General features: G+C 40.8%; 1 protein-coding gene across 2 annotated transcripts in view; it reads left to right on the forward strand.

Annotated features, from left to right (window-relative positions):
* Tek (TEK receptor tyrosine kinase) overlaps positions 1-17101 on the forward strand; it is a 119280-nt gene that overhangs the window by 76966 nt on the left and 25213 nt on the right. Inside the window, exons 11-14 of one of the 2 annotated variants that reach the window (XM_052176765.1) lie at positions 236-370; positions 5783-6070; positions 14031-14330; positions 15596-15750. In XM_052176765.1, the coding sequence (XP_052032725.1) occupies positions 236-370; positions 5783-6070; positions 14031-14330; positions 15596-15750 (878 nt within the window). The remainder of the gene's footprint in view (positions 1-235; positions 371-5782; positions 6071-14030; positions 14331-15595; positions 15751-17101) is intronic. The other variant, XM_052176766.1, reaches the window with a different exon arrangement.

Genomic DNA, 17101 nt, shown 5'->3' on the forward strand with positions numbered 1-17101 from the left:
AAACCTAGAAATATGCATGCTAATGTATATACCCAAAACGTGGTAATACCTGTTCCCAGGTCTAATTTCCTTTACATTGGAAACTGTATGTCCTTGAAGATGGAATTACCTCTTTATTTCACTGAGACATTGCTTTTTAAAACCTAATTTAGTTCGTACTGCACAGGCAGCCATTCTGGTTTATAGATCATAACAGGATGCATGCTGAAGCTTTCTGGACGTTCTCTCTTCCCAGTGACGAATGAGATTGTCACACTCAACTACTTGGAGCCTCGGACTGACTATGAGCTGTGTGTGCAGCTAGCCCGTCCTGGAGAGGGTGGAGAAGGGCATCCTGGACCTGTGAGACGATTCACAACAGCATCTATCGGTCAGTTGAAGCCAACAGACATTTATTCCTGAGCTGGGTGGGAGGGGGAGGAAGGGGAAAGAGGAAGGAAGACCAGGAAGGGTGGTGTTGGGTGAGTGGGTGGGTGGGGATGGAGGTGGAAGGATTTTGCTGTGGAATGGGTGGGAAAGTGACAGGAAGACGCGATACTTTGAGCCAAACAGTTCCTTTATTTGGGCTGGACTGCTGGGGGAGGGGGACTGTGGCCATTCAGGGGGACAGAGGAGGAAGCAGATGAGCCTTCAGGAAGACAAGGACATCCCTGAGATTTACTTAGCAGCCGCTGTGTTGAGCCTTGACTTCTGTATATCAACCCCCTCCCCCCCAGCTTCCTGTTTCCATTCCATAGGGCTGCTCCAGGCTTCTGCCACAAACATGCTTCAGAAATTCAAGTTTATTTATTTTTTAAAAAATAATTTCTGTTTTTCAAAGTAATTTGTGCCCATAGTTCAAACATCAAATAGAAGGAAAGGCTTTTGTCTGAAGAACAGTCCTCCCAAGCTCCACCCCCTCCAACTCCCCCGGCCCTGCTTCCTATCGACAACTGTTTCTATGTAAAGCTATTTCTTACAGGGTTTATCTTCGTGCTGCCACGTCAGTGGTTTGGGCATTAAGATCCATCAGAACCACCCAACGAGTTTATTAAAATGAATTGTTGGACTTTATTCCCAGAATCTTTTAAACTTTTGTTTATTATTTTGTGTGTGTCACTCCCCCGACCTCTGGCATGTATAAATGTCTGTACAGGACGTTCATGCAGTGTCTGTGGAAGTCGGAGAGGGCATCAGATTCCCTGGCACTGGAATTATAGTCCGTTGTGAAGCACCAAGTGGGTCTGGAGATCAAGCCTGTGTCCTTTAGAAGAGAAGCCAGTGGTCTTAACCCCTGAGCCATCTCTCCAGCCACTACTACACTTAACCTTTGATCCCACAGGTTTGAAGCGAGGCTATAGTTCAACAATTATGGTTTCTAATACATTCTCCAGAGATGGTTAATGCTGCTGTGGCCTTGGTCCACATGGTCTAGATAATATGTATAGAAGCATCATCTTTTCTCTTTGTTTCTTTGTTTCTTCCTATTCTTTCTTCCTTCATTTCTTTCCCTTTTCCTTCCTCCCTCCCTTCCTCCCTTCCTCCCTTCCTCCTTTCCTTCCTTCCTTCTTTCCTTCCTTCCTTCCTTCCTTCCTTCCTTCCTTCCTTCCTTCCTTCCTTCCTTCCTTCCTTCCTTCTTTCTTCTTATTTTGTTTTGTTTTTGTGGCTTTGCGGGTTGATCTATTTTTTAGCTTTTCATTTTTATTTGTTGTTGTTTGTTTTAGATGGGGCTTCACTCTACAGTCTAGGCTGGCCCAGAATCCACAATATAGCTTGCATTGGCCTCTATCTGTCATAATTCTTATGTTCAGCTGCTGGAGTACTGATTTACATGTGGGAGTCAAGCCTCAGAGAACATTTCTTGATTTATTGGTGGTATTCAGTGGCTTTGCACTGTGCAAATGGAGAAGCACTCAATTCTCCTCAATGCTAGCCTGGCTGTCACCTCCCTGCCACTCAGTGCCCTGCTTAGAAAGAGTAGAGTGACCTTTCCACCATTCTCCTTTTCAATTCAGTCTGTTTAGTCACCCTGCTACTCTCTCCTTTACAGTTGCAAGTTCTTGTGTGTTCCCTGTGTTATATCGCAAGTCACAATTATTTAGGTGTCCTTGTCAATTGGACCAATTCCAAAGACAATAACTTAGGGAAGAAAGGTGTGTTTTGGCTCATGGTTTCAGATGGTTTGATCCATTGTCCTTCAGCTCTGTCTGTGTGGGCAGAACATACTAGTGGAGGGAGCCTGTAGCAAAGGGATCTTCTTCCCCTTATGGTAGACATAAGAGGAGGGTAGAGGAAAGGGCCAGGTACCAAAACAACCACTAAGAACCCACATCCATTAAGTTAATCATCTACCTAGGTTTTACTTCCTGATTATTCTAGAATGTCTAAAAGACAAAACACCCTCTAAGAGCCAAGTCTGCAGGATATAAGCTCTTCAGGGGACAGTTTGTATCCAAACTATAATAGTTTCCAAACACAGAAGCCTTTAGCTCTAAGTCCCAAAGCTCTTATTGCTTTATCCCCTTAAGACAGAAGTTCATTGCCCAGGGCTCAGAGTACCATTGCCGAGCAGCTAAGTTACAGCTCTTGAGCGTTGGTTGTTTGGTCCCTAGATGCTTTATCTTAGTGGCTCTCTTAGGACTTTCTGTTGCTGGGGTTTGCAATCCTTGCAAGCACAACTCTTCCCTCCCCCACCCCCACTCCCTATATCCTTTTTTGTTGGTACAGTCCCAGGATTCCTGCCATCTCACACTTTCTTAATACTTCCACTGTCCCTCTACACGTCATGTAGACTCTGGCCTCCATTTCTCTGTAAACTCTCTAATCTAATTCTAGGGTGACAATAAGAAATGGCAACCCGTCACAATAAAAATTAGCATAAACTCCACAGAGAGAATAAAAGTTTCTCTGATTTGAGAGTAAGGGTTATCTGTTATGCCATTACCCTGCACTCAGAGGCAAGTGGCCGTTCATTCCCCCGTAGGTCAGTATTGGATCAAAAGAGGAAGGTCACACTCTGACTCACATGGAAATGATTCATGGCCAGAACATAAAACACTCCACAGACCAGAAGCACTGCCATCAGTCCTCAGAATCCATCCCAGCCAGGATGCATGTAGAGGCCTCATGGAATATTTCAAAGTCCTCCCGGGGCCGGTGGAAAGGGAATTCTTGAGCTCCTCCTTTCCCACCAACTGAATTTTGCTGATGCTTGCTTTTTTAATTCATCTGGCACTTGCACTGTTTGTGCTTTAATTGAGGTTGGGAAGGCCACGGAGGCCAGGAGAGGAGGGAAGAGAACATATTCTGAGATCGTTTGCAGAGAAACGAGAAGCCAAGACTGAGTGGAGGGTAACTGTACTGTGTAATTTTAATTTTTCAAACCTTATTTTTAATGGTAGTTCTTAAATGCTTTAACCTCCTTTGTAGCCCAGCACCCACCAGAGGTAGTGGAAAAAGAAAGGATATGGGGGAAGTGGACCTGCTTAGAAAGGTTATTAGGAGCAATTCCTGTGTGTGGTGTCTGGAAATTGGCAGTTTAGTTCATAGGTTAGCAGGCAGCAGCAGACAAATCCACTCGCAAACACCTCATGGATATACCAGCAGTCCAGTTCAGTAGAGTTGAGTTAGCAACAGTGGTGTCACAACCTAGCAGAGACAGCTAGGCCTCAACCTCTGCTTGAATCAGCAGGAGAAACTAGGAGGAACACCAGGCGAAGTCTTGGCTGTGCCTCTCTCAGGGAATGGAAGATCGGACCCACAAGTGTGGCACAGCTAGCTGTTCCAGCAAGGCAATCTCTCTCCATCACTTTGTGGAGTCCTATTTGTATCTTCCAAATGTCTTGTGTCCTCAGCGTGGTTCTTGCCTTAGCAAAAGCATCCAATCAGCCCGTGGACTAGGCGAGAATCTGCAAGCACACCACCAGAAACTTTTTGGTGCTTTTCTCTCTATGGCGTCCTGATAGATGCAGTTCGACTGCAAGGCAAGGTGAACCAATCCATGCATGCTGTTAGCAAAGAATCCTTCATCACATCCTTGCAGGTGCTTACCCCAGAAGAACATCCTTTCTCCTGGGTCTGCTTCAGTGAAACATTCCTTCATGTGTTTGCCCCAGCAAAACACGATCCATCCGACTTTCCAAAGAACCCTTAAGTTTCCACTTCAGTGTCCCCAAAAGGAGGCTAAGGTAGAGATGACTGCACTTGAAGTTCCTCCTGCTACCCAGAGCAAAGAGCGAGGAATTTTACAACTGTTTTTCTGACACCTGTGCTCTCTTTATAAGCTGTCTACCCATCTACCGTGGGTGGCTTATGCTGAGACTCAAACTCTAGAGGCTAGCAAAAGTAGACCTCACCTCTCTGCATTTTCCTAGATTGTAGTGATCGAGCCAAGAAGGCCTTTACAATAATGCCAAGAAAATGTTTGCCCAACTGCTTGTTCTCATTGCTTTACAAATAATTCGAGTTTCCCCCTTTTAGCTAAGAATTTAAAGTCTTTTTCAAATTCTTTTTTTTAAATACCATACTCTGAAGTATTGGAAGGTTTTTTTTTTTTTAAATATGAGTTTTATTAGATCAAACGCATGTAAGATTCTTATACCACACATGCCCTGTCTGTGGACTACGACCACCATTTGTAAAGCATTGTCATGATCTAAAGTGTTCTCACACTCTACAGATCAGTTTAACCTCTAGTGGTGACAATGCCACCATCCTGAGACCAGGAAGGAAGGCTGTTTTTCCATGCTTTGAAAGGACTTTCTATCTAGAACTTATAAATCAATTACTTTCATTAATTGCAATTAATAACATAGACATATTCTTCCTTTGTTGTTGACATGGGCTGGGAAAGGAAAGGAGGAAGGGAAAAAATATTGGCAGAGTTCCTAAGACTTCCCAAGGCCTCTCAACCCATTATGTGGTTTATTCTTCTGTGTCTGGAAGACAAGTCTGTCGGTGCCATTTTACAGGTACACTTAGGTTATACATTTGCCCAGATTACAAAGTAGAAGAGAGATGCTCCTGTCTCTCTAATTTTAAAATCCCATATTATTTCTTTTGGCAATTTCTCTGGCACTCCAGGTTCCTAAATAACTGTGGCCAGACAACAAGGTGTTTCCAGCTGATGCTACAGTGTGGGCCCTTACCATAGCAGCACTGATAGCTGAAATCCTCCTTGCTGACATTTAGAGCTTGAAAACGTCTTTCTCAAAATGAAATCCACTGTGTTCATTGACTTTTAGGAAGTTTCCATTAGAGTTTTTACCCATAATACTATAAACATTTTTATTGAGTTTCTAATCTTCTTTTTGCTTATGGTAATCCTTAGGGTGGCTCTATAATTTCACTAAAGAAGAAAGATTTATACTCCTCAAGTCCTTTACTATTGTAAATGCTGTCGTAAGGAAAGTCTCTGTGCACAAATATTTTCATCTTCCTTTGGAATATTTCTTTCCTCAAGATAAATCCTTTGTAGTTAGGTGTTAAGGCCAAAGAATATAGACATTTTTAAAGGCTTTTGAAAAACTTACTTATGTTGCCTCAAGGAAGTTGTATTCCTGTGTTAAAGTTCCCCAAGGCATATGTAAAAATTGCTTTGAAGATTTACTGTTTTCTTATGAGGGGAAGATCAGGGCAAGTATCGTGGCTGCTTGCTTGTGGGTTTTTTGTTTGTTTGTTTGTTTGTTTTAGCTTGTGAGTGTTTCATGTTATTCTAAATGCCAAGGTCATTCTGTGCAGTTGCCCTCTGGAGCTGTCCTTATGTCTGTCCAAGATGACAATAACCATCTTCTGTTACTCCTAGGACTCCCTCCTCCAAGAGGTCTCAGTCTCCTGCCAAAAAGCCAGACAGCTCTAAATTTGACTTGGCAACCGATATTTACAAGCTCAGAAGATGAATTTTATGTGGAAGTTGAGAGGCGGTCTCTGCAAACAAAGAGTGATCAGCAGAACATCAAAGTGCCTGGGAACCTGACCTCGGTGCTGCTGAACAACTTACTCCCCAGGGAGCAGTACACTGTCCGAGCTAGAGTCAACACCAAGGCGCAGGGGGAGTGGAGTGAAGAACTCAGGGCCTGGACCCTCAGTGACAGTAAGTAACTCAGCTGCCTCCACCTCACCCAGCAGCATTTGCCCACAACTTCCATTCAAGCCCTTAGAGGTCATAAGGACAGTTCAGGATTCGACTGGGGGCTAATTAGTGTCCACATAATCATCTTAATGTCCTACAGTATTATACTGGAAGGGCCCACTGGCAAGACCATACTACAATTTGTCTGTTCTTGCTGTGGACTTGTTTATTAGTAACAAGAATATCAGTAGTAATAATGTAGTTGTTAGGGTTTAAACTGTTATAGGACAGTTTTTAAGAATTAGTTATTATATATTTACAATGGGTGCTGATTGATGATGGATGAGACTTCCCCAATCTTATAAACAAAAAAATCTGCTTTGGAAATTTTTTTTATTTTTATTTTTTTTAATTCGATATATTTTTTCATTTACATTTCAAATGATTTCCCCTTTTCTGGCTTCCCACTCCCCGAAAGTCCCATAAGCCCTCTTCCTCCCCTATTCCCCCATCCACCCCTTCCCACTTCCCTGTTCTGGTATTGCCCTATACTGCTACATTGAGTCTTTCCATAACCAGGGGCCACTCCTCCATTCTTCTTGGACATCATTTGATGTGTGGATTATGTTTTGGGTATTCCAGTTTTCTAGGCTAATATCCACTTATTAGTGAGTGCATACCGTGATTGATCTTTTGAGACTGGGTTACCTCACTTAGTATGATGTTCTCCAACTCCATCCATTTGTCTAAGAATTTCATGAATTTATTGTTTCTAATGGCTGAATAGTACTCCTGGAAATATTTTATATTAGGATTTACTATTTATGAGAGCAGTAAGAGCAGCAAGAACCTCTTTTCTTTAAAAATGTTCTGTAGTCTTAAGTTTTTCTAGATTTAGATTGGTTATTTGAACCTTCAAGATTCATTGCAATACTGAAACTTCTCCGTCTTGGTGAGTCTAACTTGCTTTGAGGAACGAGGACTATGTCTTTGCAATCTGAAGCTGTGGAATGAAGAACTAGGGATACCTTTTGGACACACTACCTGCCACGTGGTCCTCATCAACCCCAAAGTCAAGGTTGTCTGCTGCAGCTGCTCCTGTTGGCTCAGTATGTGTAGGAAAAACAGCTCCATAGTCCCTCATAATACTTTCTTATACCTGTGACTCGTGGAAATCTGAACTGTTTTTGCCACTGTTTGGGGATCATTCATTGTTGTTAGAATTTCTATAGTGATGCTAAAACACCATGACCAAAAGCAACTAGGGAAGAAAGGGGGTTTATTTGGCTGCCATACCCCATGTTGTAGTCCATTGAGAAAAGCCAAGGCAGGAATTCAAGGCAGGAACGGAAGCAGAAGCCAAGAAAGAACAGTACTTACTGGTTTGCAGCCTGCATTCTTTCACACCTCAAATGCTCAGGTGAGGCCCCACCCACAGTGGGCTGGGCCTTCCCAAATCAACACTAATTAGGAAAATGCTCTACAGGCTTGCCTATAGGCCAGTCCTATGGAAGCGTTTCCTCAATTGTGGTTCCCTCTTCTCAGGTAAATTTAGCTTATGCCAAGTTGAAAAACAAATAAATAAAACAAACCAAAACCAAAGACAAACAAATAGATCATATATATATACACACACACATATGTATGTATATATAAACACACATTTTTATCTGTATACATGTATATATATTATATATATTTAATTGTGTGTAAGTTAAAAGCTATAGAATAGTGTAAGTACTAACATAACATGGAGAATAAACAACTATTATTGTTATAGCTGCTTTTAACAACAACAACAACACACACACACAATAAAATTGCCCATGAGTGTTATCCACATCCTCTTCCTTTTCTTCTGTCTCCAGACAAAATTGTATTTATTATGAGTCTTTCCATTCATTTAGTAAAGAGGGTGTGGAGTCAGTCAGAAATATACATATATATTCATATATATACATATATGTATATGTATATATACATATATATTTCCTCATCCTTTTTGAATAAACATGATTTATATCTTTTAATTTATTTATATCTATCATTCACATAAACTTCTGTATAAAATTCTATCCTATAAATATGACGTATTTTTCGATTTATTTTTGTTTAATTTTTTTGAAATTTTATTTATTTTTATTTTATATGTATGGGAATTTTGCCTACATTTATGTCTGTCCACCATCTGTATGCTGTTCCGGTCGAGGCTAAAGAGGGCATTGGATTTGGACTGGAATTACCAAAGTTGTTAGATGCCATGTGGAAACTGGAAATTAAATGCAGATCCTCCAGAGGAGAAACCAGTGCTCTAAACTACTAAGCCATCTTTCTACTCCCATAAGAGTTATTTTAGATAGCACACAAAAATAGTGGGTCTCATTATGACATCCTCATGCATATGTATCATGGTACCTTGCTTCTATTTGTCCCTGTCACTCCAGGACTTGGCCCCTCCTCCACATCTACCCTTGCCAGCTTTCTTCCTTCCCATGTTGTTACCCTTCTCATTTCATGTCATGTATGCATGCACACATATTTGTTCATGTTTAAACCTAGATACTATATATGAAAGAAAACAAGCAGTATTTGTCAGTCTGGTCATATTTGATTCATCCACCCACCTTCCCAAAGTGTCATAATTTTACCTTCTTCACAACTGCTTCATTTTCTTGAACTGTTCGTCTGCTGATGGATCTGCCCTGTTTCGAGTAAGAGAGACATAGACATAGTGTGCAGCTTCATGCCTTGCGAGGACTGGCATAGCTGTATTATATGGTAGTTATTTTTCTATATTTTTCTCTTTGCTTTTATGTATGGCAAAGGCCCACTCCGGACCTCAGACTGTCTGGAATCCACTCCTTAACCTAGTTTTCCCTAAAACCAATGATGACCCTCTTGTCCCAGCCTCCTGAGTGATGGAATTATGGGAATGAAACACCACACCCAGCTTAGATGACCAGCATCCTGATTTCCATAATTGCTGCACAGGTTTGTGCGCCAGCTCCCAGTGGGTAAGGATCACCCTGTCGCCACATCCCCACAGAACTTGTCATTTGTTTTCCTGATGGCAGTCCTTCTGCTACCTGGGGTGAGGTACAATCTCCACACAACTTTTATCTGCATTTCCTTGATGGCTAGGGATACTGAACATATTTTCAAAAATTCACTGACCGTATGAAATTATTCTTTTGAGTAGTGCCTGCTCATTTCATGAACCTCTTTACTGATGCGATATATGAGGTTTCCTGATCAGGTTCATTGGCCTTCTTCCTGATTAGGTATTTCAAAACATTAGGCTGAATCTTTTGAATTCTTTACAGATATGGACATCAATCAACTGTCAGATGTGCCATATGTGTAACTGGAAAAGACTTTTCTCCCATTTCTTAAGCTGTGTCTTCATCCTGCTGGCTGTTTCCTTCACTGTCCAGAAGCTTTTTTTTTTTTTCAATGTTTAGGTTGGTTTTCTATGCTATTAGTGTCCTTTTAAGAAATCCCTTGCCTGTGTCTATACCTTGAAGCATTTTCTGGTTGTTCTAGCAGGTTGAGAGTTTCAGGTCTCACATGGTCCTTAATCCATTTTGAATTGATTTTTGCACAGGGTAAGACATAGTAGCTTCATATTTCTGTATCTGGATATCTAGTTTTTCTTAGCATCATTCTCAGAAGAGGCTGTCTTTTCTCCAGTGTGTTTTATAACTTTGCTAACATTAGGTGGTTGTTGTTATGGGGGTTTAGTTCTGAGTTCTCCATTATAGTTAATCAATCCACCTGACTGGTTTCATTGCCAGTGCATGCTATTTCTGTTACCGTGGCTCTCTGGCTATTTGTGGTCTTTAGTGCTTTCATATAAATGTATGGATTTGTTCTTTAGTTCTATGATCAATGTTTTTTTTTTTGTTTTTTTTTTTGGTTTTTTTTTTTTTTTTTTTTTTTGGCTTTTTGAGACAGGGTTTCTCTGTATGGCCCTGGCTGTCCTGGAACTCACTCTGTAGACCAGGCTGGCCTCGAACTCAGAAATCCGCCTGCCTCTGCCTCCCAAGTGCTGGGATTACAGGTGTGCGCCACCACTGCCCGGCTGATCAATGTTATTAGACTTTTCAAATAAGAATTGTGTTGTGTGTGTAGACTGCTTCAGGCAATATAGCCGTTTTCACACTGCCAATCTATGAGCATGCTCCCATGCTCTTTTGATTTTGTGGTGACTTTGACTTCTTCCTTTGGTGTTTTAAAGTTTTCATTGTAGAGGTCTTTCACTTCTTGGTTTATTCCCAGACTATTCACTTGAAGCTACAGGGATTTTTTTCCCTTGGTGAGTTCACTATTGGTATATAGGAAAGAATGAGTTTGGTTGTTGTTTTGAGACAGTTTCATTTATTACAGGCTGGCCTTGAGCTTGCTATAAAGCTGAAGATGACTGTATTTCTGATCCTTCTGCCTCCACCTCTTGAGCTGAGTTCTGGAACACAGGCATGCACCATTACACCCAGCGTATGTACTGCTGGGGATGGACACAGGGCTTCATGCTAGGTGAGCTCTCTACTAAACGAGCTACATCCCCAGTCCTCAACTTGCTTATTTTTATATGTTTATTTTGTATCTTGTTACTTGTTTGAAAGTTTATCAGATCTGTTTCCATTTGGAATCTTTAAGTGGAAGATCGTGCTAACTACAAATGGAGATAATTTGATTTAACATTCCTGTTTATATTTCTATCTGTGTCTTACTAAGACTTGAAATATTTAAGAGTGAAGTGAGTAAACACTCTTGAATCACAACTAATTCTAGAGAAAAATAATTTCAGCATTTGTCCACTTTTTTATTAAATATTTTCTTTACTTGCATTTCAAATGTTATTCCCTTTCCTCATTCCCCCTCCAAAATTCCCCTATCCTATCCCCCTCCCCCTAACCCACCTACTCCTGCTTCCCTGTCCTGGCATTCCCCTACATTGAGGCATCGAGCCTTCTTCACAGGTCCAAGGGCCTCTCCTCTCATCAATGTCTGACAAGGCCATCCTCTCCTACATATGTGGCTAGAGCCATGGGTCCCTCCATGTGTATTCTTTGGTTAGTGATTTAGTCCCTGGGAGCTATGGAGGTACTGGTTGGTTCATATTGTTGTTCCTCCTATGGGGCTGTAAACCCCTTCAGCTCCTTGGGTCCTTTCTCTAGCTCCTCCATTGGGGACTCTGTGCTTAATCCAGTGGTTGGCTGAGAGCATCCCGTCAGGGCACTGGCAGAGCCTCTCAGGAGACAGCTTTTTGGGGCTCCTGCCAGCAAGTACTTGTTGGTTTGCCCACTTAATGTAATGGAGTTCGTTGTGTATAGTCTTCATTATGTTAAGATGAGTCCCTTGTTTTCCCACTTTTTTAGGGATCAAATGTCTTTTTTGAGATGATCATGTGATTTCTGTTCCTAAGTCTATTTGTGTACTGTTTTATACTTACTAATATATTTTGAGCAATCCTTGTATTCCTAGAATGAAACCACCTTGTCATAGTGCATCTTAATAATATGTTCTTAGATTCAGTTTGAGGGTATTTTATTGTGATTTTTTGCATCTAGATTCATCAGAAAAATTTATCTACAGTTTGTGTGTATGTGTTACCTACTTCAGATATTATGATAATATCAGCTTTGTAGGAGTTTGGTAGTGTTCTTTCCTTTTATATTTTATCAAGCAATTTGAGTAGCATTAAAGTCAGTCAGCTCCTTGTGAAAGTATTGGAAGAATTCAGTGCTGACTGTCTGGTCCTGGGCTTTTCTTTGTTGGAAGACTATTAATTATATAATCCCTTTCTTTTTCTGGTTTCTTGTGTTTCAGGATACTTGTCTATTGGTTGGGATGCCTCTTCTAGTTTTACTTGGGATTCTTTCAGTAAGCAGCAATCCCATGAAAAGAGAAAGCCAACTGCTTGTAACAGCAGCAGTGCTAAATTGAACAGCATATATATGTGCACCTCAGGTCAACTAAAAGCTAGTCCTGTACCATCTTATAGATAGCCAGTTACCACAGGACAGAAAATAGAAAAAAAAATCACTAACAGTGTTACATAGTAAAAATTATTTTGTGTAAATGTAGAGATGGCAAGTGAACAGTATACAGAGAAGGGCCAGTGAAAGGAAAAGCAGAGAAGCAGAGTTAAGTAAACGGGGGACAAAGAACAGAAAAGGCTGTTGTGAAGGAGACGTGGAAAGAGCAAGATACATTTTTAGGGGAGTAAGAGATGGCACATTTGACAGGTGCTTTGTTGAAAATGTGAATTTAGAGATCCAGCTTTCAGCGAAAGCTGTGTGTGGTGGGTCACATCTTTAACTCCAACATGGGGGAGGCAGCAAGAGAAGAATCCTTTGACTTCACTGTTGGGTGAATCCATCTCAAAAACAAAGGTATAGGCTGATTGAGGAAGACCCCAGATGTCAACCTCTGAGCTTTATACACGTCCGTACACACAGTCTTGTGTATCCACACAAACACATACATACATACATACATACATACATACATACATACATACACAAATACTCTTAATTGAAAGACTTCTCAATAATGAAAGCTTCATAAACAAAGTTAGATGAAAATGAGAGTGGAAACAATAATGAAAGCAGAGATTCTCTTAGGAATCAGGGAGTCAAACTTCACAAAAGTAGAGGAAAGGAGAGGGCACAAAGGGTAAACAGGAAACTGAAAAGGGAGTTTGCTTAATAATAAAAACTAAACAAAATCAGAAGAATGTACAAAAGTTAATTTAAAAAAAAGGAAGCAAGCAAGCAAGCTAGAAATACCTCTTCTCTTTTATCCTGAGTCTTTACATTAACACATCACCTAGAGGTGTCTTCCAGTCCACCATTTTACTCAGGAATCTTTACTATGCCATTTATCAATTTCTTTTAACATCTCTGTCTCTGTCTCTGTCTGTCTCTCTGTCTCTCTGTCTCTCTGTCTCTCTGTCTCTCTGTCTCTCTCTCTCTCTCTCTCTCTCTCTCTCTCTCTCTCTCTCTCTCTCTCTCTCGCTACCACACAAAAAATTATCATATCTACTCTTCTGCACATTCCATGTGCACAGGGTTGAAAGCTGTCCTAGGGAACATATCCAGAAGTGAATTTCATGTGCACAGTTCCTCTGAAAGAAGCTAGTGAGTGTATGCTATGCCCATGAGTACATGAAAACACTGCATTCCCTCTGTCCATCTCCATATTCTTTCTCTGTGCTGACGTTACCAGATGATGTCAGCCAGTCACAGTATTACCATCTTAAAAGCCTATTGTAGCTCATGATTGTTGTGAAGAGTCTCAGAGAGACTGCAAGGATTATTCTGTCCTGGGAACCTCTGAACATATCTTTCTCACTCTGCCTGGGTCGTGAAGGGAAAATGCTCTTACTTTTCTCACATCTCTGGAGTCTTATCAGTAAGGACTCAACACATTTTCTTGCACATACACTAGTGTGCCTACTATCTAAGAATGCGTTTGGGGTAAAGATAACCGTATGGCACTGTAGTTGAGGCAATGGACTCTCGAGTCAGACTACCAGAGTTGGATCCTGCTTCTTCTGCCTAACAGTGGTGTGACCTCGACTGTCTTTGTGTCTCACTAATTAGAGTAAGGAAATGAGTTAAAACACGAAATAGTACATGGCATATTTAAGTAACATGTGAATGTTAGTCCTCTTAATCTTTTCATTCCACCACCAAGAACATTGTAGATAGGTTTGTGAAGCAACACAAACCCCCAAGCCTTCATTTACTATAAATGAACACGCAAGACATGTTCTGTATTCTCTACTCTGGGCCAGTCTCTCACATAACAGGAGTTATAATACTATTGGCAGTGGACAGGTCAGCATGTGAGAGAGTATTCTTTCTATTCATGTTAGTCATTGGTGATGACTGAGTTGATCCTACCCCTCCCTCAAAACCACAACCATCTAAGAGGCAGCAGTACATCTTAAATGAATTCTTTTTTTAATTTCTAGTTCTCCCTCCTCAACCAGAAAACATCAAAATCTCCAACATCACTGACTCCACAGCTATGGTTTCTTGGACAATAGTGGATGGCTATTCAATTTCTTCCATCATCATCCGGTATAAGGTTCAGGGCAAAAATGAAGACCAGCACATTGATGTGAAGATCAAGAATGCCACCATCACTCAGTACCAGCTCAAGGGTCTAGAGCCAGAGACTACATACCATGTGGATATTTTTGCTGAGAATAACATAGGATCAAGCAACCCAGCCTTTTCTCATGAACTGAGGACACTTTCACAGTCCCAAGGTTGGTGGTAGACGGGTATTTCCACAGAGTACTTTCAGACAGCATTGGAGAAGCCTAGCTTGAGATATTTGCTACATATGCATCCTAAGTGTCATCATTCATTTGTCCTACTAAACTTTTTCATCATTATATAAATCCTTAAAAAAGAAAGATCTCTAGTGATCCATTTTTTTTGTTATTAAACCTTAGAATTAATTAGCCTCAGGTACATCCCATCCAATAGTGTAAGAAAGATGTGAACAATATGAATTTCGACTTTGTAAAGAGGTATGTGGAACATGCTTATGGGAAATAGGCTATGTGGATCTCTCTCTCTCTCTCTCTCTCTCTCTCTCTCTCTCTCTCTCTCTCTGTGTGTGTGTGTGTGTGTGTGTGTGTGTGTGTACATGTGCATGTATATGTGCCATGTGGTGGTGGTGGTGCGATGTCCCAAAACTGCATTTCTTTTTTTTCTTGAAATGAATCCTTCTTTGATTTTTCAATGGCTCTCTGCTATTCTGAGTTTTCTTCTACTTTCTCATCTAATCTAAATCTAAAATGCTTGTCGATACTAGATGCAAGCTTACTAAACTTAGCTATTTGGACTGCAGCTTTCTGAAACAGCTTGAGATCCTCCCAGAGTACCAAGTGCACTATGCTCACTGCTTGGCTGAAATTTGTCAAATAGTTGCATGCTCTGGGGCCCAGCATCAAGTGCAAGGACAGGCCTCTTGTCTGTGCAAATGGTACCACATGATACTCTTCAGTGTATTATTTTAACATAAGCCCTAAATGTAATACTTTATTTTTTCCTTGTTTTTTTTTTTTCTGTAACTTCTGCAACCAACAATCACCAGGTTTTTCCACCAACTCTTTAAAACAAGGGAAAATACAGAACAAGACAACATATCTTTATAGGTTGTATACTATTGGCATCAGACCATCAAACCACTTCTAGAGAAACTGAGCTACAAATGACTAAATGTTAAATAGCTAGTTATTTTATTACTAAATAATATTCATCTATGTGGACCCTACTGGAAGCAAAGTTAAACAAATGACATCAACTCATAGCCATTTTCAAAGCAAATTTGTAAATCCTAGAGATCTTGTAAGAACCCTGTGAGTTAGACTCATTTCTACTGAATTTAGAAATTACTGAGTATTCCACAGTCATAGTAAGCTAGGCAGTTATATTTCTATTATGTTGTGTCTTTCCCAACATATGGTCTTAGGCTATCATCCACCTAAACTAACTCAGTGACTTCCCCTGTTTCTCTGCACAGCCTCTGCAGACCTGGGAGGGGGAAAGATGCTACTTATAGCCATCCTTGGGTCGGCTGGAATGACTTGCATCACGGTGCTGTTGGCGTTTCTGATTATGTTGCAACTGAAGAGAGCAAATGTCCAAAGGAGAATGGCTCAGGCCTTCCAGAACGTGGTAGTATCTCATCTTTTTACTAGCTAATGAGTCCTGGCCAACATATAGGGGGACCTTTTGTTTTAAAGGTGTTGGAACAGCAAATAATCCCTGGAGACAAGTTCCTTTTTTTCCCTTTGGTTTCCATCATGGGAGGATGATGGAAGGCAAAATAACATGATCATGAAAATTCTTGCTTGAGCCAGATGAGCTTTGCAAGTGAAGAGCAAACATTTAATAATTATGCAGAAGGATATGTCTAAAACAGGATTCCTCCTAAAAATGTGATTTGTCAGTTATCTGACAGAATATTTCAGTAGAATGAATTACATTTTTTTAAAAATAAAGGACATGAGGATAACCAGACCACAACATAATAGTTCATTTACTTATTACATATGATATTTAATTATTTTCCATATATTTTCTCATTCTTGTTTCCCATTTGCTATTTCTCATATCTCCCTCAGTCCCATAATCCCTTCCACGTGTAAGGGTTACATATGCCTGTACTTCTTCACTATGAACAATTTCTGGCTGGAATTTGTGGCACTTGGCATTATCTTATTCTTTGATCTAGGTTGACCAGCAGCCAGGTTCTACAAGACTGAACTTGAGCAGCAGTTCTTTTGTAATACTAAGACCCAGGCATTTCTGAAGGTTATAGCTTCAAGTTCTGTAGAATCACTCTATGCCCAGTGCTGACAACTTTGTACATGGAACACTGAACACAATTCCATGCTTCCAATGAAATCTAACTCATGTACTTGAGTCCCTAGGATTATCTTCTATGGAGGATAAAGGGGGTTCATTCTCTGATTGAAGGCCAGAACTGGTTCACCTCAGGCTATTACTGGAGAGGATGGATCAGCAGGGGGATTGGGACTTTGAAGGTTATTACAATATCAGTGATTTGTCAAGAGACTGCTAGTTGCCACTGAATTCAGAACAAGAGATATGCTGGGGGTTGCTACAAGTACTAGTCATTCTAGGCTGCTGCAGACTTGATGGAATTTAAACTTTAGGATGAGAAAGCATGGGAGGAAGGACAGTTGAGGCCTGTGTGTTGTTAGGAAAGGCCTCACCAATGCACATTGGGAGACCGTCATGAGTTCCTTAAACTAGAACTACAAACTGATCTCTGTACAGCAGAATGGGATGCAAACATGCCACTCACACTGTCTTCGCTCCTTCCTCAGATTTACAGACACTGCTAGTGGGCAAGCCTCTGCTAATGGACAAGCCTGTGCTAATGGATAAGCCGGTTCCCATGTAGCACTATAGGCAGCAGTTTCATGAGTGTGGCATTGTAAAATGGAACCCACTTACATGCCCACTCTAGAATTATATAAGTGATTTTCCACCTGTTTAG

The sequence above is a fragment of the Apodemus sylvaticus genome, chromosome 3, assembly GCF_947179515.1.
Source record: "Apodemus sylvaticus chromosome 3, mApoSyl1.1, whole genome shotgun sequence".
NCBI classification, from domain to species: Eukaryota; Metazoa; Chordata; class Mammalia; order Rodentia; family Muridae; genus Apodemus; species Apodemus sylvaticus.